At 34.7% G+C, this 21317-nt stretch overlaps 1 protein-coding gene across 2 annotated transcripts; it reads left to right on the forward strand.

The window, feature by feature from the left end:
• The first annotated feature begins 14456 nt into the window (after positions 1 to 14456).
• Positions 14457 to 19893, forward strand: LOC127264411 (mitogen-activated protein kinase kinase kinase 1-like). 2 transcript variants are annotated; one of them, XM_051293936.1, is made up of 9 exons: positions 14457 to 15773; positions 16120 to 16204; positions 16323 to 16385; positions 16483 to 16640; positions 17395 to 17467; positions 17572 to 17631; positions 18381 to 18485; positions 18916 to 19143; positions 19351 to 19893. In XM_051293936.1, the coding sequence occupies exons 1-8, from the start codon at positions 14734 to 14736 to the stop codon at positions 19123 to 19125; spliced, it is 1794 nt and encodes a 597-aa protein (XP_051149893.1). In that variant the 5' UTR covers positions 14457 to 14733; the 3' UTR covers positions 19126 to 19143; positions 19351 to 19893. The 2 variants fall into 2 exon arrangements, with proteins under 2 accessions (XP_051149893.1, XP_051149892.1); XM_051293935.1 differs by having other exon boundaries at positions 18916 to 19893.
• The last annotated feature ends 1424 nt before the right edge of the window (positions 19894 to 21317 follow it).

Raw genomic sequence — 21317 nt, forward strand, 5'->3', positions numbered from 1 at the left:
TAATTAAGGGAGTTGGGAGAGTGCAGTAAATGCAGGAGCTGAGGGGGTCAATAAATGCAGTCGTTGACCCAACGGCAATAAATGCAGCCGCCACTCGCTAAAATTTCTGCACAGCCGTCGTTTCGCTCAATTTCATGCAAGGCCTTCCGCGCTCACTCACAAATTTCGTATAGTCATCGCTCGCTTTCCGTGTAGCTGCCCGAATTTCCGCACTCATAAATGCAGCCGCCGCTAATTTTCTGCGCTAGCCTCCGTTCGCTTTCTGCGCAGTCACCGCTTCGCTCACTTCCACGCCAAAGTTTCCGCGCTCATAATGCACCCGCCACTCACAAATTAATGGACATAAAATTCGGCTTTGTTCAAATTTTCATGCAGCCACCGCTCGTTTTCCGCACAGCCTCCGCTTCGCTCACCTCCATGCAGAAATTTCCGCTCCGCTCACAGTTTCCGTGCAGCCGCTCACTGCTTTCCGCACAGCCGCCGCTTATTTTCCCCGCAACCGCCGCTTCGCTCAAATTTCCGTGCAGAATTAATGCTGCTGCTACATGTATTTTTGCACTGCATTAATATAGATTCAGTATTTAATAGAGTTTGATATTTATTAAAATTTGCACAATAAATATTTAATTAAATAAAATAAATTATTTATTTAAAAAGATTAATTACTTAATCTTCCAAAATTAAATATTTAAATTATAGTATTTTCTTCAATATTTAATTTAATTAAAATTAAATATTTAAATATCAAATAAATAATGCCAAAAAATAATTCAAGTAACACATTAATTAATTTAATTTATACACCAAAATAATAATAAAATATGCTTAAAATCAATAAATTAATATTTTACACATAAAATACAATAGATACAATTATTAGAATAAATTTACATAAATTATTCCAAAACTCGATATAAATAAATAATTAATTAAATATAAATAAGCCATAAAATATGTCGAAATCAAGAGTTATCGGTACTGCCAAGTTATTTGAGGATGTTGAGTTTGAGGGAAAAAATACAGTTTTAGACTTTACTTTTGAGGATCAAGAAATCACTGATGTGATTGACCAAGCACCTCATGAGTTAACAGTCATTCCAGTTCCCATAGAGTTTCAAGTTCGATTGAGAAACCCGTTCGTATAGAACATGAACATATGCCTGTGGATCAAACACAACAAATTAAAAAACATACAGTTCAAAAGCCAACGCAATTGCATAAATCTACTAGAGAACGAAGAAATGCCATTTTGAATAATTATGTGATATTTCTTCAAAAAAATAAGGACAATGATGACATGATTGAGGATGATCAAATCAATATTTATCATGCCTTATTCTGATAAATGGTTCGATGTAATGCATGATGAGTACATGTCAATGCAAGACAATAAAGCTTGGGAATTTGTCCTATCGCCAAAAGGTGCAAAACCGTAGGTTGCAAATGGATTTTTAAAACCAAACAGGATGTAAATGATAATGTGGAGAAGTATAAAGCACGTCTTGTAGCTAAAGGCTATACCTAGAAAGAGAGATTGACTATAAAGAAACTTTTTCTCCGATTTCTTCGAAAGACTCTTTTAGGATAATTATGGCTCTAGTGACACACTTTGATTTAGAGCACCATCATAGGGATGTCAAAACGGCGTTTCTAAATGGTGATATTGATGAAACGATCTATATGGTACAACTAGAAAATTTTGAGGTCGGTGACCCAAAACAAATGGTTTGTAAATTAAAAAAAATCCATGTATGGGCTTAAACAACCGTCTCGACAATGGTATCAAAAATTTTATCATGTAATTCTCTCATATGGTTTTGAGATGAATGTTGTTGATAATTGTGTTTATCACAAATTTAGTGGGAGCAAGTTATTTCTTAGTTTTGTATGTGGATGATATTCTACTTGCCATAAATGATGTGTGTTTGTTGCAGGAAACTAAGAAATTTCTTCCGAGTAATTTTGAGATGAAAATTCTTGGTGAAGCATATTTTGTATTAGGGATCTAGATATATCATGATAGATCTCAGTGTATTCTTGGGTTATCTCAAAAGAGCTATATTGATAAAGTACTTGAACGATTTAGCATGCATAAATGCAAGCCAGAAGATACCCTTTAGCTAAAGGAGAAAAATTAAGTGTCAACTAGTGCCCTAAAATAAATTTGAAAATCGTGGAAATGAAAAAAAATCCCTTATGCCTCGGCAGTTGAGAGCCTCATGTATGCACAAATATGTGCGCATCAAGATATTGCTTATATAATCGATGTGTTAGACAAATACCTAAGTAATCCTTGATTGAGTCACTGGAAGGTAGCCAAAAGGGTGATGAGATACTTGAAGAGAACTAGTAATTTACATATAGAAGGCCAAACCATTTGAAAATCGTTGGATACTCTGACTCTGATTTTGCGGGATGCCAAGATAGTAAGAAATCTACATCTGACTATATTTATATGTTGGTTGGTGGGGCCATCGCTTGGGGTAGTACCAAATAGACACTCGTTACTAATTCCACTATGGAAACTGAGTTTGTAGCGTGTTTTGAGGCATCACACAGACAATTTGGCTTAGGAATTTTATCACAGGGCTGTGAATCATTCCGATGGTTGAAAAACCTATCAAGATTTTTCGTAACAACAATTCAACTGTTGAGTGCTACAATAATAATAGGAACTCGTCCAAATCAAAGCATATTGACATTAAGTTCCTAGTTGTCAAGGAGAGGGTGAAAGGTCATTATATTTCAATCGAACATTTAGAGAGAAAATCTATGTTAGCATACCCCCTAACTAAATGTGTAACACCTAAAGTTTTCCACGAGCATACTGCTCATATGGGTGTATTACAAATCAAAAAAGCTTCACTCTTAGTGAAAGTATGCATTTATGTTATTTTTTTTGTTTACTCAATATTTTTTTAATACTTATTTTATCATTATTTCAGTTTATGATTTTTTGAACATTATGTTTAAATAATTTGCGATCTCATTCAGTTTGAACCAGTAGAAAATTGGCATGCTCATATTACACTTGGGTAATTTTCTCACTTCACGTTCTATGATTGATCTATGCCATTTGATTATAGTGATATCCGCGATTACTGTGGGAGCTGTTGATACGGAGAATGCTTCTTTAATTTTATATTGTTGTGATTGATGGACCAAATTGTTGCAAGTCTTGTCTTATAATGACTGTAAATTGAGCTCATAATGAACAATGTGTTCATTCGGACATATACTTAATCCAGTGGGAGATTGCTGGATTTGAGATCAAATATATGTATCGAACATATTGTTAAAGTCATTATTTTATTAAGTCATATTATTTAAGTGATCTAATTTATGTAATTAATTATTGACTGATTGACTTGATTGTTATGGAATTAAAGTATAACTACTCATGTATAATATTATTATTTTGGTGACGTGAAAAATTAATAATATTAATTAAGGATATAATTGTTATTACAATTATATTTGCCCTATATATAAATAGAGTAGGGTTAGGTCCCTGGGACATAGCACCGTATAGAGATTTGATTCTCCCTACATTTTTTACTCATCACCCGTTAAGGATAAAAAAGAAGTCAACGCTTTGATCTTGGAAGACCTATCTCTTTAATCACTCAAGATTCACATATGGATTCATCTTTAGGTACGCTTCCGCTTTAAGGATCGACACTTGAATTCAACATAATTTTGGTATTTCAGTTCATACTGAATCGATATTCGATATATCAATATACATATAAATGTATATATTTATATCAAAATTATTATTTCCTCTATCCGGGCTAATTATGTCATTTTATTTGGCACAAAAACTAAAAGATAATTATATTTTAATATAAAAAATGGGTAAGTAAAAAGTAAAATGGAGTATTATAGAAAATTTATTAAAACTTGTTAAAAAGATGATATGATAAATAAAAAATAGTGACAAATTAATTATTATTTGTTAAAGTATGATTGGTATACTGTGGAGTTGGGAGAAAATTGTTTACTATAATAGTGCATTTACTTTGAAGATTTAATTATAATCTCTAAACTATTTCAATCTATTATATAATCAATAGAGATTTAATTATAATCTCTAAACTATTTCAATCCATTATATAATCAATAAAGTAATTAATATAATTTACTTTGCATGATTAAATATTTAATTAAGTTATATTATATTCCCTTTTTTTGATTATATGATATAATTATTTTTTCTTGTATCCTTGTTAAATTTATTATAAATGATAGTAATATAATTTATTTTGTACATTTATTTTTTTTAATTATAGCAATATAATATACAATAATATATTAAAATCTAATTGTGATATTTTCATGACATAATATGTGCTCCCTCGATCCCACCAAATTATGCCAATTTTTTCGATACAGTATTAGAATATAGTTTGACATGATCAATATATATCAAAATATCAAAATTCTTTCAGTATACAATAAAAATACCATATATTGTATTGATATTTTAGTATTCGATCGATATATCGAAATACACGTCGATAATTCAATATATTCATACAAAAATTATTATCTTTTATTTTTCCTAAATTATAAAATTATTTTTGGCAAAATAACATAAAATCCCCCTGTGGTTTCCCAATTTGCTGAAAACCCCATGTGGTCAAAAAATTTCATAAAACCTACTTGTGGTTTCTAAAATGTTGCACACTCGCCCATTCTTTCTAAATTGTATTAACGGTGTTAAATTTTTACACAGAGTGACCGTTATACCCCTGTCTAAATTCTCTTTCTCTCTCTACTCTATCACTTTTTCTCTGTCATTCTCCTTCTCCTTCAACGCCTATCTTTTTTTCCCCTTCTAACCCATACCATCCACCATCGTTTTCTTCCTCCACCACCGCCGGTACTCAACCACCGTCCAACCTCTTCGACTATGCGCCCAAACGCCGCTGATGCAAACTGTCGTTGCACCATCATGATTTTAGCCATCACAACCACCTTTTTCAACCTTTCAACAATCATCACAGGTTATCACAATTTCAATAGTTTTCTTCCCTGCACTCTCTTCTCCTTGCCCAACTACTTTTCTTCTCTATTTCCCCTCCTTCGACATCTTTTTTTTTTCTTTTTTGAAAAAAAACCCTAAATTCCCAAATTAATTTCTCCCCTTTTCCAAAAACCTGATCCGTACTCACCTTGACCAGCCAGGCTGCCGCACACGACCAGACGCCACACCGCAGTAGCGCCGCCGTCGACAACCGCTGGCCACCCACGCTCCCAGGCCAGCGCCGCCACAGTCTTTTTTTTTTTTTTGGTTTATTTCAACCCTTAATTTTAGTTTCCGCCATTGATGGTGAAGAAAAATCATCCCGTTCTTGATTCTTCCCAACACAAAAACACAATTGCAAACTCACTTTGACGAGTGTATTGATTTTTTTAATTTTTTTAATTTTTTAGTTTTGTATTTTTTTTTTTGGATCTTGTTTAAATTTTTTTTTTATTTTTACCAAAAGAGAAAGAATTTGTTCCAGTTTGACAGCCACCGCCGACCACCGCTCATCGCTGTCCAGTCACCGCTGTCTGTATTCACCTCGGTCTTCCACCGCCTATCGCCCAGGGCATCAATCATCTGTCATCTGTTGTTTAGGAGAAGAAGAAGGTGAAGGAAATGAACATAGGTGTATTAATATCTAAGGGTATTTTTGTAATTTCACACAGTAATATATCAATTTTCGTACAAAAAATTGCAATATGAGGGCGTGAGATGCAATCGCCGTTAAATCCTAACAAATGGGGGATTTTTTGCAACGTTTTAGAAACTACAAGTAGGTTTTATGGAATTTTTGGACCACAGGGGGTTTTCAACAAATTCAGGAAAACACTGGGGGATTTTATGCTATTTTGCGATTATTTTTAAATTTGATATTTCGAAACAATATGTGTTGATACTTTTGGTTCATTGAATTATAAGTACGCTACAATATATATATTTGTTACCGAATATTTATTATATTGATTTTCAGTATGATATAAGTATATTTTTTTAAAATAACGAAAGTCCCGATATGACTCGGTATTTTTGGTATGTCATACAAAACCATCCCTATTTTTAGTTATGATTAGAATAGACAAAAATGAGTATAATTTGGAATTCCGACTCAATATATATGAAAAATCAGACTCAAGTAGGATTGAATTGATCTAAATTTCTTAAAAATATAAAAATAAAAGTAAAAATAATTTTAATTTTAATTTTTTAAACAATATATTTCATAATTAATAAACACCAACAATGTGTGTGGTTGACAATTGTTTCCAAGTATATGTCCCACCTACTATTGTGCGTGTGATTCCAACAAACTATTTTGTCATGTTGTGGACTGGCTGGCTATACTGAATATGTTAGTTTTTTTTTGTTTGAATTTTGGATTTGAATTTTGAATAATAACTATGTTAGGTTCTTGCTTGAATTTTAAATTTGAATTTTGAATAATAATTTTTAATTGAATAATTATTTGATATAATAAAAATAAATATTGACACTATTGATTTTGTAATATAAAAATTAAAAAAAAGTTTGATTTGATAAAAAAAAGAAATCAGTGAACAGTAAAAATTTTGAAAAACATCTAATAGTTTAATACAAGTAATTTAAATTTAGATTTTAAAATTTTTTAGTATTGTTGCAAATACTTACACTATTTGTTTAAATATAAAAATTATTTAAATTAAAATTAGTTTGCATATATTTTATTCATAAACTACTAAATACTAATAAATAAAAATGTATCACCTTATTACACCTATCATATTAATTAAACTCAAAATGATTAAATATATAGTACATTTTTTCTTACAAAAATAAAATATGGCATAATTAAATGGGAAGGATAAAGTAATATAATTTGATATATTTTTTTTATAATTTATTAAATATATTTAATTTTATCTCAAAATTATAAATTAAGCTTTAGCTATATATTTTATATTATTCTTATTACTTTATATTGATTTTAAAATTTTTTAAAAAAATAAATTACATTTTAAAGATAACAAGATTATTATTATATTTATATAAAATACTTCTAAATTTATAAATGAAAGAATATTATATATTTTATTGAGTGAGATTAAATAATACTAAAGAGTTAAATTGTATTAATAATTTTATAAATTTGTATAATTGTATCGGATCTTTAATTATATAGAACTCTAATACATTAAAATAAATATGAGATTAAGTCGGATAAAATAATATTATCCACCATAATCTCACGTAATAAACACACGTTAAATGAATTGTGTATAAATTTAACTAACATCTAAACAAACTTGACATAATTATAACAAGAAGAGGAAATAATTTTTTTTAATTTTAAATTTAAACATTTCAACAGAGTATATAGTTGACATAATTTTACTATTATGGTATATAACAAAAATATTGTATACTATTTAATATAAATGGATATCGATTATTCGGTATATCAATATCAAAGTTAATTTTTAAATATTTTCTCAAAATTATAAACTTATTTTTATTTTGGTACATTAAATTATGGGTATAGTATGATATATGATAAAATACTATATCAAATAAATAGATATAATATTGTTATTCCATGATTTTCAGGTCCGATGAAGAGCTGCGGCCCAACCCACGAAAGAAGCTCAGTTTAGCTCGGAGGCCCATCATAAATGAGAGTTGGATTAAAAAGAAAGTCCGTGGATGAAAACAAATCTTATTTGGATAAGGAAACATTGAACGGAGTTGGGAAGTTGAGAAATAAGTGGTATGGCGTAGTTGGAGAAGTGAGAAGTTGGTTAAATTCATGGAGGAGTGGAGAGAATTGAGGAATAAAATAAAGTCACAAGTATTTAAAGAGGGCAAATGATTGAGAAAAGAGAATACATCCGTACAACACAATAATTCAATTTTTTCCTTTATTTCCTTACTTTGCATCTATTTTATTAATTTTTACTCTTAAATTCTTGTTATTTTTAATTCCAAAATCCAATCCATAGCAGCTCTGTTTTTGCCTTTACTATTGTTTTCTTTTATTTTCAAACATATTTCATCGTATATTCCAACAATTAATTTTTCATTACAATTAGAATCGTTAATTTTTGTTGCGAGGCTAGCCCGAATATTTTCTTGAGTAGACCGAAAAATTCAATTTATGTCGATTTCGACAGGTCTAAATTTATTGGGCTGTCATTGACAAATTTCAGCGATAATAGATTGGCACGCCCAGTGGGACTCGGATGAGCCTCGCACTTTTTATGCAACTGAGGAGTCGCAAATTACCATTGTCGGAGAAAATTACAATGTCAAAGGAAAAGGAAAATCTCCGGTGAAACTTCAACCCGCACAGCTCCGGAGAGTTCACACTTGAAGAATCGTCTGCAGCTCTGGGAGGTGTGGACATGGTGATTACGATCCCTTTGAGCGTTCTACAAAGTCAGATTCATGGGGAAATCCAATCTGCTTTCCACAACTCAGCACTGACATTCTCTCGGTATTTTTTTCGATATTTTCAAGCCCACCATCCGAAACGAAATTACTTGGACGAGAGAGGAGACGCATGGACAAAGCAATAATGACCAGCCAAAAAGATAATGAAAATGCTCTTCCAACAAAGACAGCACAGGGGAGCATGTTTGGACATCCCCTAACGACGCTCCAGTACGGTAACATAATCATATTGAGCAAAAGAAACGAATACAATAACCCTCCGGATGAGACAGTGGCTGAAGGACCTAAGCGGTCCTCAGGGCAGACCACAATAAGGCCGCCGCCACATCAGGGACATCCGGGGAGTAGCGGGTACACACCATCGGTGTCTTAATGGAAAAAAAATCCTCTGTTCGGTGGCATGAGTGCGCTTATATCACCCGCGGGGGCGAACGGTAAAGGAAAGGTTCCTGCCGAAGGAGGAACTACTGACCTTTGGGGGGCATGGCTGATCACAGTCTCAACACCTCCAGCCGCTCCTCGGGCTCCTGGGATGACTTGGGGGGCATTCGCCCTACCTTCAAACCTGTCTTGGGGGGCAACTTTTGCTCCTCCGGGTCCATGGAAGTCAGCTTCATCGGCTATAGTAGTGGCTTGGAGCTCAGGTACAACAGTTCCGGCCGTGCCACCTCCATCTGGGGGCAGACAACATATCAAGAAGCTTCCTCAGCCGGATTAACCACACACCAGGGGTACGGACCTTCACAACCACTATCTCATCCAAGGGGCAGTGGGTATGCACCACCAACGTCCCAATAGCACAACAATCATTTGTTTAGTGGAGTAAGCGTGCCGACATCACCCGCGGAGGTGAATGGTTAAGGAAACATTCCTATCGGATGAGGAAATACTGATCCTTAGGGGGCATGGCCGACCATAGCTTCAACACCTCCGGCCGCCACATCAATTCTAGGGATCACTTGGGGGGTATCCACATCACCTCCGAATATACCTTGGGGGCAGCCCCACCTTCTCCGGGACCCTATGGATCAGCCCCTTCAGCCGTCGCAGTGGCGTGGGGATCAAATGTACTGACTCCATTGGCGCTGCCTCCGCATTGGGGGCAAATAGCATACCATAAGATGAATTTTCTTGAGGCGTCCAGGCAGCTCCAGGATTACGGATGTCCAAATCAGGGGGTTTCGGTACCATTCAGAAACTTTCCAGCTCCAGCAGCGCCACATATGACTTTGGGGCAACTCTGACTCCTCCGGGACCACCACCAGCTCTACAGATGACTCGAGAGGTACTTCTGACAGCACATCCAGCGCCAACGGCGCCACAGACGACTTGGGAGGTGCATCCGATGGCACTTTCAACTTCAAACACTACCTGGAGGACAACTCCGCCACCTCCGGGAGCACTTCAAGCTCCAGATACTACCAAGAGGATAGCCCCGCCACCTCTGGCAGCACTTCTAGCACCAGACGCTGCCCGGAGAACGACCTCGCCATCTCTGGGAGCATCTCCAGCTTCGGACACGACCCGGAGGACAACCTTGCCACCTCAAGAAGCATTTTCCGCTCCGAACATTACCCGGAGGACAGCCTTGCCACCTCCGGAGCGCATCCAACTTCGGAATTACCCAGAAGGCAGCCTCGGCGATGCTGCCACCTCCGAGGGTGACAAGGGATGTAGATCCGCCACCTCCGCCACCCCTGGAAGCATCATCAACGCCGGGAGGGACCTAGAAAGACCCGCAGCTCCAAAAGGGTCAACTCCGTCAAATTCAGACAGAACAGTCCCAGGCCCGGGCAGACTAGCACCAGCCCCCTTGCGGCCCGAAGGACTCGTCGATTTACTCTTACCGCCATAACAATTATCGATCCGTAGGCGATTCAAGAGGTAGTCCGAAAAATTTACGGCGACACCAACCGGCTACCCGCAAGTGCGTACTATCAACGGTCATTCTCGGATCAAATCACCATCAACCATCATCTCCCTAGGAATGCTCGGACCTCGGAGTTCATGCTTTTTTCAGGAGATGACTCGCGCTCAACGATTTAGCATGTTGACTGGTTCACAGCATAGTGTAGATGGAAATTCAAGGAAAACGAGTGGTACAAGCTCCAACTATTTCCGTTATTCCTCACCGGACCGGCCTTCACATGGTATGGATCTCTCCCTCCTAATTCATTGCATACATGGGAAGACTTAGAAAGAGCATTCCACAAGCGGTTTTACAACCCGCTTCCAAAAGTGACAGTATCCGACTTAACTAATCTACAACAAAAGTATGATGAGCCGGTATGAAGGTTTTTGGATAGGTTTTGCAGGGCCAAATGTCAATGTCAGGTACGGATACCCAAAAAGCAAGTCGGCGACATGGAAGTCGACAATATGAGGTGTCAACTTCGTGAAATTTTGGCCCTTCAAAAGTATAACAAATTTCGAAAACTTTTCGCAAAGGTGGCTAAGGTAGAATAGCTCCTCTGGGATGTCAGTGGCAAAGATCATTCACTGCATGCGAAGGAAGACAATTTTGATGTCGATGAAGGGTCTGATAGGACCTCCGTGACCATCCAACCGTCTCATGCACCTATCAATACCGCTGGAGTACGCCCAATAAAATCTTGCGCATCAGTAGCAAGGACCGACGGAAACCGGATGAACCATAGCGACACATTTCCGGAAATCCATTTTGAAAAAAATGAAAAGACATGGAAGGTGGCCTCGGTGGATCTAGTTGTGATAATCTTTCATCCGAAGCAGCGTTACGAGCATTGCCCAAGGAATTGGAGTCGGGCATGCGACTGGAGGAAAAACAAAACAGGACCACAAAGACGGATGAAGTAGCATCGGCGCCAAACAGCTAGTTCCAGAGAAATGAACATTGGGCAGCAAGGAAGTGAGCTCTGAACAGGCCATACACGGACGGATCAAAATAAAAATATATCGGAAAAGAGTGGTTTGCGATGCCCGCGCCGAGTCCGACAAGAATGGAGGCCAAAATGAGTGATTTTGGACAACAAAGCTGTCCCAGATGAACAACCTCCTCCGGAGGATCCAAAAGCTCCAAGTGTGGCAGACAATCCTATGATTAGGGCTCTCGAAGATGATAGAATTTCAGAGGCCAGTCTCAAATTTATAGCCAACGACCAAGACTTGGAACGAGCCATACAGTACGAAAGCAACTTCAAGGTCGAGGCGGTTGGATTTTTACCAAGAAAATCGAGAAGCTTTAATCCCAACTGCCGCACTCCCCAACGGATTTGACCCTGAGATGACCCGGACCAGCTTCCTGCCTCTTCCAGATGATGCCATATGAGGCTAGAGCCGAAGTACCGCCGAAACCTCGTACAAAAATATTGAGTTTCAAAGTTTGACATTTTACACAAATTTCTTGCAAAATATTTTTGTGAGGGCATTTGTTACTTCATGATTTTTAGGTCCAATGAAGAACAGTGCCCAGCCCACGAAAAAGCCTAGTTTAGCTCAGAGGCCCACCACAAATAAGAGTTGGACTAGCGCAAAAGTCCACCATAGATAAAGACAAATCTAATTTGGATAAGAAAATATTGAAAGGAGTTGAAAAATTGAGAAATAAATGGGATTGCGTAGTGGGAAAAGTAGGAAGTTAGCTCCTAAAATCACGGATGAGTGGATAGAATTGAAGAACAAAATAAATTCACAAGTATCTAAAGGCAGCAAAGGATTGAGAAAAAAGAGCACATCTGTACAACACAATAATTCAATTCTTTTCTTTATTTCCTTACTCCTGCTTGTTTAATTTCTTCCGGCATCTATTTTATTAATTTTTGCTCTTAAATTATTGTTATTTTCAATTCCAAAATCCAATCCATAAGCATCTATGTTTTTGTCTTTACTATTGTTTTCTTTCATTTTCAAACATATTTCATCCTATATTCCAACAATTATTTTTTCATTACAATTAGAATCATTAATCTTGTTGCGAGACTAGTTCGGATATCTTTTTGAGTAGGTCGGGGAACCCAATTTACGTCGATTTTGACAAGTCTAAATTTATTGGGTCTTTATCGATAAATTTCAACGATAACAAATATACAACATAAACTTCAATATACCGTACTTGTTATATTTTGCTTTTGGATAACCCGTGTGTGTTTGGCCTGTTGGAAAGATGAAAAAGATAAGTTCTTCGACTTTCTCAAGAGATGAATATATGAACAAAAAATAAAATAAAATAGACATAGAAAAAAAGTAAGGGAAAAAAAAAGTCACACCAGAGCAATTTAACAAAAATAAGAAGAAAATAAAAAATACAATATATTGCATGAAATTAAAGGAAAAAATAAAAAGACAATGCAAGAAATAGAAAAACAAAAAACAAAAATCAGAAAAACAAAAACGAAAAAACAAAATGATTGAATTTTGGGGTATATGTCAATGTGTGTTCTCTTCCTCTCTTCTTATTTTTTTTTATACCTTCTTGATATGTCACCCTTTTATCAATTTTCACCTAACAAATACTTTCATTAACTTCATTTATTACCATTAAGTCTATGCAACTCTTATTATAAATTTTCCCGTAAGTTCTTCAATTATTTTAGCGTAAACTTCCTATAAAGGCTCTATAATTCCATGTAATCTCATATGAAAGTTTCATTAAGGGGTGTTTGCTGTTTGGTTTCGAGTTTAGAGTTTGGATTTAAATTTTGCAAAATAAAATATTTGAATTAGAATAGTTGTACGATATGATATAAATTAAGTATTGATGCTATAATTTGAATGAATATATATTTTTTTAGTATAATCAAAAAGTAAAAAATAAATACTAAATTTGATATTTTTCAATTTTTTCTAATGAATAATAAAATGACAAAATATTTCAATCAAACGCCTATCATCTTTGTTATTGTTTTATCATAAATCCTTTAGTCATAAATAAGTTTGATTTTTAAATCGGTTAATGAAGAATTCTACAAATAAATAAAATTATTTTTAATTTTTCATTATAACTTTTGAATTCGAATCTTTAATTTTTTTATTATTATTGTTATTATTATTATTATATCTCCATTCTTCTTGTTTTCTTTAAATAAGTTCAATAAGTAGATCATTTTTTGTATTACGTTGAGCTTTTCTTCTAATGCTTTAGATTTTGTTTGAAAAAATAAATCTACGTATTAATACTTGAAGGGTGTCTTCGATTGGGAAAATCATTCAGATTTTATTATTCATCAATTTTTTTTTTCAAAAAATATCAAATCAAATACTTATTTTTTATTTTTTTATATTATATTAACAAGTAATTATATATTAAAAAAATATGACATCAAAACTTATTTATATTACAATATAATTCAAATTTTTTATTATTTAAATTCCAACTCAAAATCAAATCCCCAAATAAACACAACTGAAGAGGATTTATCTTGTTGATCTCCTTGGAACTCCTCTTACTTCATTGGGCTTAGCCTTCTATTACTCCGACCGATTTTTTAAAAACGGGCCTTTAACCAAATATGAGTTTTCTGTTTGAATTCTTCATATTTTCTTTAAAATTGACTTGATTTCTTTGCAATTTTTTCGATATCTTGATTTCTTTGGACGATGGCAACTGTACGGAACTTTTCATAATAATGTACATGCTATTGTCTTGTATCGAAATTTGTCCAAACTTTTGAAAAATATTTTAAAAAAATCAACAAATCAATATTTAATTATTACCATTCATGTTTGTTTACAACACATATAATAACTTTGTTACTTTTTTTTTTAATTAAATTTTTAAAAATATTTCTAACTATCTGTAATTTTTTAATAAAATATTATTTTTTTTAAACCGCTTGCCGGACCAAATGGACTATTTTTTAGTGAACAAGGGAACAAGAGCTATAATTTTGGAGGTAAATAAAAGGAATGAACACGTATATAAATATAAAAAAATATGTAACACGTGCTGACGTCGATACATGATGCTATCCGTACATAGAAAAAGGTTTTTATACAACAAAAGTATTAAAAAAAGGGAAGGGATAATTTCTAGTGGTCGCTTGGGACCGCGTTTCCATCATTTCTTCCACTCAAACGACGCCGTTCTACTAGTCTCCTCCGCCACCTTCCTCCCTTCCTTCCTCTCTCTCTCTCTCTCTCAGCCAGAGAAGGAGGAGGCGGTGGCAGAGGAAGAACTTCTTTCTTGCTTAGCAAACCCGCAGCTGAAATTTCCACGATTTTGCAAAGTTAATTCGCAGAATAGCTGCTGAATTTCGGCGCCGAAGTAAGAGTTGAGTTTTCTCTTTACCGATTGATGGATGATTTTGCTTCCGCTGGCCACAATGCATCGAATACCAAAAATCTTCACCTCCCATAGTCCCGAACGCCGCAGGAGTCGCATGGACTCCGGCTCCGCCCGCTCGGCCTCGGTGGCGGTTGCCAAGCCCAAGAAGCTCGACCGCCGGAACGCCGCGAAGAACATTGATTACGACTTCTCTCCTTCGACTTCGGCTTCTTCATCATCTTACAGTTACTCGTCGGAGGAATCTCTGCGCACGCACTCCGCTGATTTTTACGGAGGCAAGACGAGCTTCCGCGTCGATGGTACTGATGGTGAGTTCGACGTTATTTGCAGAACGTTTGGCTTCTCGGGGATTGACGATTTCCAGATATCGCCGGAGGAATTTGAAACGATGAAGGTCAGGTCATCCTCTGCTCCTGTTGTATTTAGCCAGACCTTCGAGCCTATCATTTATCAGGCAACTCAGGTTTCCAACTATGATTGCGATGCCATTGATAACAAGTTTCAGGGGAATTGTGGTGTTAGTTATATGGAAAGTAGCAGGGCTAATGTTGGTCATGATATATCACAGAGATTTGTGGATTCTGTAAGGGTTAGTGACGTAGGTCTTAGTGATGATGGTAATTCAATTGGCAGAGTGAGTGGAATCCGTGAAAACAGCATCAAGGGTGTGCGGCCACCGGTTCTGGCACCACCGTACACACCAGCTACAATACCTGTTATGAATGAAAAAGAGTGCTCCAATTGGGACACAACACAAAATCCGAATCTTGGAAGGGGGTTTTGTTTGGATGAGGAAGCAGCCAAGGATGTTGGTAGCAAAATGAGTGATCAGGATCAGGATACAGCGAGAATGGCTAGAGGAGAGAACTGTAGGCTATTGGAGTCGTGTTCTTTTTCCACCACTTCGAATGATGATGATTCATCAAGTACGACAACAGAGCCTACGTTGAGCATTTCACCCAATGGGAGGTTTAGGCGCATTATTAAGGACTGGCAGAAGGGTGAGCTTTTGGGTCGTGGGTCGTTTGGGTCAGTATACGAAGGAATTTCGGAGTAAGTGTTTTGTTGTTTTATACTACTCTACTATATTGATTGCTGATGCTAATTTGTAGCATCAATTTGAGGAGTCTGTTTGGTTCGATGCATTGATAAAGTTGAAAGATATATAGTTAGATGTTAGCTTGTGAGGTTGGATTATCTTAGATTTAATAGAACATAGCAGAGGGAGGGAGAACATACAGTTCAGCCCTTTAATTGATTTCTCTAATTGTGTTTATACCACCTTATACCTTGACGAATCGTGCAAACTTGTCGACTGCTTCATAAGAAGATGTGTGCTCCTGCTTGAAATAACAAGCTTCACTCTGACTTTTAATCTTATTTGTTCTCTTTGCTGCAGTGATGGTTTCTTTTTTGCTGTTAAGGAAGTCTGTTTGCTTGATCAAGGGGATGAGGGAAAGCAAAGGATCCTCCAACTTGAACAGGTATGGCAGCATCTCTTCATACTTTGTTCTCTAGCAACTGAGCAACATTATACTTTCAGTTCCACTTAATCCCAACATGATCTCATTTGATATTTTATTTTTCCCTTTGATGCTTCAGGAAATTGCTCTTCTGAGTCAATTTCAACATGAAAACATTGTCCAATATTATGGCACAAAGAAGGTAACATTTTGTAAAAGAGTTCATATTTAGCTCTGTGTAGCTGTTTGTTGCTAACAATGAATGATTCTTATGTAATTGTCTTTGTCTCCCTTTGCAGGATGAATCGCATCTATATATTTTTCTTGAGCTCATTACCAAAGGCTCCCTTCTGAGCCTTTACCAGAAATACAACATGCGAGTTTCACAAGTGTCTGCTTACACTAGGCAGATTTTACGTGGTTTGAAATATCTACATGACAAAAATGTCGTCCACAGGTGACTACACCAGTCTCTTAGGGGTTATATGCTTCGAATTATATGTATAAATATTTGAGTTTGCTCTTATTTCCACCAAAGATAGAAATGCCTATCATATCTTATAATCTGATGTTACAGCATTGGTACACTTAATCCTGTCATGCACTAACTTTTTGCTTTTGCTTTTGTGGTGTTTTTGGTCATGCATAACTTCATACTTAGATGTTGCTGCACATTTACATTATTATTTCAAAATTTGGATATGCATTTAAGCTAACTCTCAGTGATGATTTGCATGTGGTCTGTTGTTATTAATTGTTTTGGCTGCTTATCTCTATTTCTACAGCAGTATCCTTTCATCAGAACTATTATAATTTCATTTTGCTTAGTAATCTTGATTCTGAATTTGTATAGAAGCAGCCATGGTTGACCAACAAATGAATAGTGAAGATAACTTGTTTATTACCAAAAAATAAAATAAAATAAAAAATCAAAACCATCTGTTCTCTAATTTTGTAAAAGTAAATGTGATTTATTTATTTTTATACTTGTAAGTCATTGTCATGTTTGAAGGCTTGTAAAATTACAAACTGTTCCCAAACCTAGTGAATCTGGTCCTTTGGTTTGCCTACATAATGCATGTTAGTCTCTTTTTTACTTAGTGAGGTAGGTTGATAAGTTGTCTTGAAATTATCATTATGAGTACTTCGCATCTTTTGGAAATCAAATACATAATCTTATATAGATATCTTTCTGTTCTTATCCATCTCAGAGATATCAAATGTGCAAATTTATTGGTGCACACAAATGGCTTGGTGAAACTTGCAGACTTTGGTCTTGCAAAGGTTACTAACTTTTTTCCTCTCTTTTCGTTTACATACCTTTCTTAGAATTTGATATGGTTTACTCTAAATATTTACTGGTGAATAAACTTAACTTCCTTCTGTAGGCTGTCAAGTTAAATGATGTCAAGTCTTGCAAAGGGACTGCATTTTGGATGGCTCCTGAGGTTTGCCCCAACTCTGCCCACTGAAAAAGCAGAAGACATTGTTTAACCTAAATAACATTTAAAAAGAAGTAAATGTGATCTCTTTAGTTATGGGGTCACTTATTCATAAGAGTTGATTAAGTTATTAAAAATGTTATACATACTATAGTGATTAAATAACATGCAAATTTCTTTACTAATTGATCAAGACATTGGATGCTGTTGAAGATAGGGACTGTACTGCTTTTGTTGTCAATGATATTGAGTTCCAGGTCATGTAAATCGGCTAGAAGGATCAGTTTCATCTGTTTCTTAATTTCGACCACAGCTAAACAGAAGCAGTAGGGCTTTCAAGCATAACTGTAAATCATCCATCATATTGTCATGATTCCTTAATTTTTGGACCTTCTGTTCCTTTACTATAATCTTGCCAAGTGCCAACATCATTTGCACTGGATACAGATTCATGAAAAGTCCACTTTCTGTTTGTTTTTCTGGAATGTGTGCATGTATAGGTTTGGAATGATACATTTAATTGTCAGATCAAGACTTACCTAAGATGTGAGATGGTCATCTTGCTTATATTTGTCTTGTGAACTCAAGAAATTGTGTTTGATAAGGCATTGTGGAATCATCTCATCCTAATATTGCATGCATAAAGTAAAATGTATTTTGATGCTTAGTCGAGCTTTTCCTATCCTTTTGTGTTCAGTCTTGAGTGGTATATTTTCCTAACTTCAATGGCCCCATATTTTAAAATGGTGCTGCAGGTTGTTCGAAGCCAGTGGTATGGCCTTGCAGCTGATATCTGGAGCCTGGGATGCACAGTACTAGAGATGTTAACCAGACGGTTTCCTTACTCCAACATGGAATGTGTAAGTAATAGCAACTTGCACTTCCAATATCTTTTTAATGTTTTTATCTGCTCTTCCTATAAGAAGATTTCATTTCTCTACTTTATGAAACAATTTAAGTCTTTACCATTGCTCATATCACATGATACAATTTTAATACTTGCCTTGTTAACTAGGAAATTCCGGATACAAACATAATTATAGTAGAAGATATTTTCCTAATACAAGAATGAAAATTTACACCAGTTTGTAAATCATTGGAAATCTCTGCTTTATGTGGGTGCTTGGGTATTACTGCCCTAATGACCCTCACTTTTGTGGACTGAGTCTCAAGTTTTTTGGTGAAGCACTGATGTATTTCTGTGCAGTTGGAATCTCTATCCAAAATATACAACTGATTTTCTAAAGCACGGCAGCTAATCTTTTTTATTTTTTAATTTTTTTATATCAGATGGCAGCATTATATAGGATTGGAAAGGGGGAGAGGCCTCCAGTTCCTGATACACTTTCCAGTGAAGCTCGGGACTTCATACTTGTGTGTCTACAAGTTGATCCAAGTTTGCGCCCAACAGCTGCTCAGCTCTTGGACCATCCCTTTGTAAAGAGACCACTTCCATCATCCAGCACAGCATCACCTCACAATTTTGGAAGACCAGTATAAGCAACGAATTTGAAATTGGTAAGCCAAGCTGTTCCAGTTTTAAATTACAGGAGATCTCGTCTAACTGTTGATTATTTAATTGGTTGTGAAAAACTGGAATTTACTGGAGCATATCCAGCCACTTGGTAGTTTCTATGAAATATTTTATGCCCTTTTAGTGGTGATAAAAAAATCTTCGCTTTTCTTAGTCAGTATTGAAACTCTTGGGTTATTTCATCACCACAGTGCTAAAAACCAAAGGATGGGTTAGCTAAAGAAGACCTGGGAAAAGATTGTAGCGGCATGAAGAGTACTTTCTCTATATTAATTTATGAGTTTTTTGCCAGTAATTGACGTTGTTTGATGGCCTTGTCTCGTCTGTCCTTAGTTGTGTCATACTCATCATGCATTTTATGTGTTTTCCCCTTTCAAACCATGGTGTGCTGTTGTATATTCTTTTTTGTTTGTGTTGGATCCAAAACTTCCCATTTTGGGTGGTGTTTTTACTTTTTTAGCCTCCGGGGTCAAGAGTTAACTGAAGATTTTGTTGTTGTTATGTAAATTGTAGATTTGTAGTTGTAGTTGAGACTTGAGGTTGGGTAAGTGTGTGTCGCCCATCCCATCCCATCCCATCCTATCCTCATATTATTTCTTTTCTTGTATAAAAATGCAAGTAGAGAGATGCAAATGAGCAAGGAATTCCCAGATTGTATTGAACTTATAATTCAGTAGATACTTTTTGTATAGGTCAACTATCAAGTAAGTAGTAATTTGTTACTTTTTAGATAATTCAGTGGTTGTTTAATCATTCGATAACATAACTAGAGTCATTCTTGGATAAATGATCATCATGATTAAGATTGGATAGAATTGATGAATCCTTTTCCATGTTGTTAAGGCTGAGAAGAGGAATTCTTTTAGTCATCAATTGTGTATGATCATTATTATTATTATGATGAAACGAAGACCTGACTTCATGTCACTAAGGTGTCAATTCTGTGAGTCCACACTGACTATTTTTTCATGTTTAGATTTCTTAGGAAAGTATGCCTAGCCTAGGTAACTTCGGGTGCTTCAGTGTGATGTTTTTTTTTTTTTTTTGCAATGTTAGGAACGAGATATACTCCCTCTAATCTATTAGATTAAAAAATTTAATATTTTATTGAAAGAATAATAAAATTAAAAAAGTAATTAGAAATATTTTTGAAAATTTATTTAAAAATGAAAGTAAATGAAGAGGGAATGTGATAGAATTAGTGATATTTCTTGTAAATAAGATTAAACGCCAGATTTTGTCAAAATTAATAATAGGATAAATTTAGTAGAAAATGAAAGTGAAAATAAATTTGACTATACAACGTATTTAATTAGAATATATTGCACATATTTTAAAATTATTCTAAAATGAATGTTAAAAATAAAATTATACTTTTTTCGTCCTATCAAATGAGTTCATCTTTCTTTTTTATAGGCTTTCTATCAAATTAGTTCGAATATAGCAATAATTAGTAAATAATAATTAAAAAATTAAATTTTTAACTACATTTTAATAAAATTATTAATATTTTTAATTTTATTTTTTGCTGGATAATAAATTTGAAAGTTGGACTAAATTTTTTAATAATAAAAATTAAAATAAATATTTAATATAATATAAATAGATATTTATGTAATGTTTAAAATTTTAGATTAATTTTTAATGTAATATATACAAATTTAATGCTTGATTTGATATTTTATGATCGAAGAATTAGTCAATGGTAAAATTTGATTTTGAATTTATTTTTTCTTTGTCAAAAAAAGATAAAAAAATTATAAAACTCATTTACGGCACACTATTATAAAATTAATTTTTATTTAGTATTTCGGCATAAAATATTATATTTTGATACCGTATATGGAATTCAGTTAGAGATGACTCGGTACGGTATACTAAAAAAATCGGATTATACTTTATACCTTACCGAATTTTTTGGTTTGTTTATCGATACCGTACCAAAATTCAGTATATATACCAAAATATTAATTTTTTATGGTTTGTATATCTTAAAAATATCAAATTGTATATGGTTACATTATCGGAAAAGTTCGATATGGTATCATAACATATCAAAATTTAGGAATTTTCGGTATTATTTTTATACGATATGCGTGTTATTTCGGTAATTCGATATATTTTTATCTGTAAATCTGGTGTACCAAGTTATTGAAAT

This window comes from Andrographis paniculata, unplaced genomic scaffold (assembly GCF_009805555.1).
Source record: "Andrographis paniculata isolate CXL003 unplaced genomic scaffold, ASM980555v1 Contig70END, whole genome shotgun sequence".
In the NCBI taxonomy this organism is placed as follows: domain Eukaryota; kingdom Viridiplantae; phylum Streptophyta; class Magnoliopsida; order Lamiales; family Acanthaceae; genus Andrographis; species Andrographis paniculata.

What these genes read in the sequence shown, in the direction of transcription:
- LOC127264411 (XM_051293935.1), top strand. Translation starts at nt 14,734, where the DNA reads ATGATTTTGCTTCCGCTGGCCACAATGCATCGAATACCAAAAATCTTC. An exon ending in GACAAAAATGTCGTCCACAG is followed by an intron (nt 16,641 to 17,394) that starts GTGACTACACCA and finishes TATCCATCTCAG; the next exon opens with AGATATCAAATGTGCAAATT. An exon ending in CAGACTTTGGTCTTGCAAAG is followed by an intron (nt 17,468 to 17,571) that starts GTTACTAACTTT and finishes TTCCTTCTGTAG; the next exon opens with GCTGTCAAGTTAAATGATGT.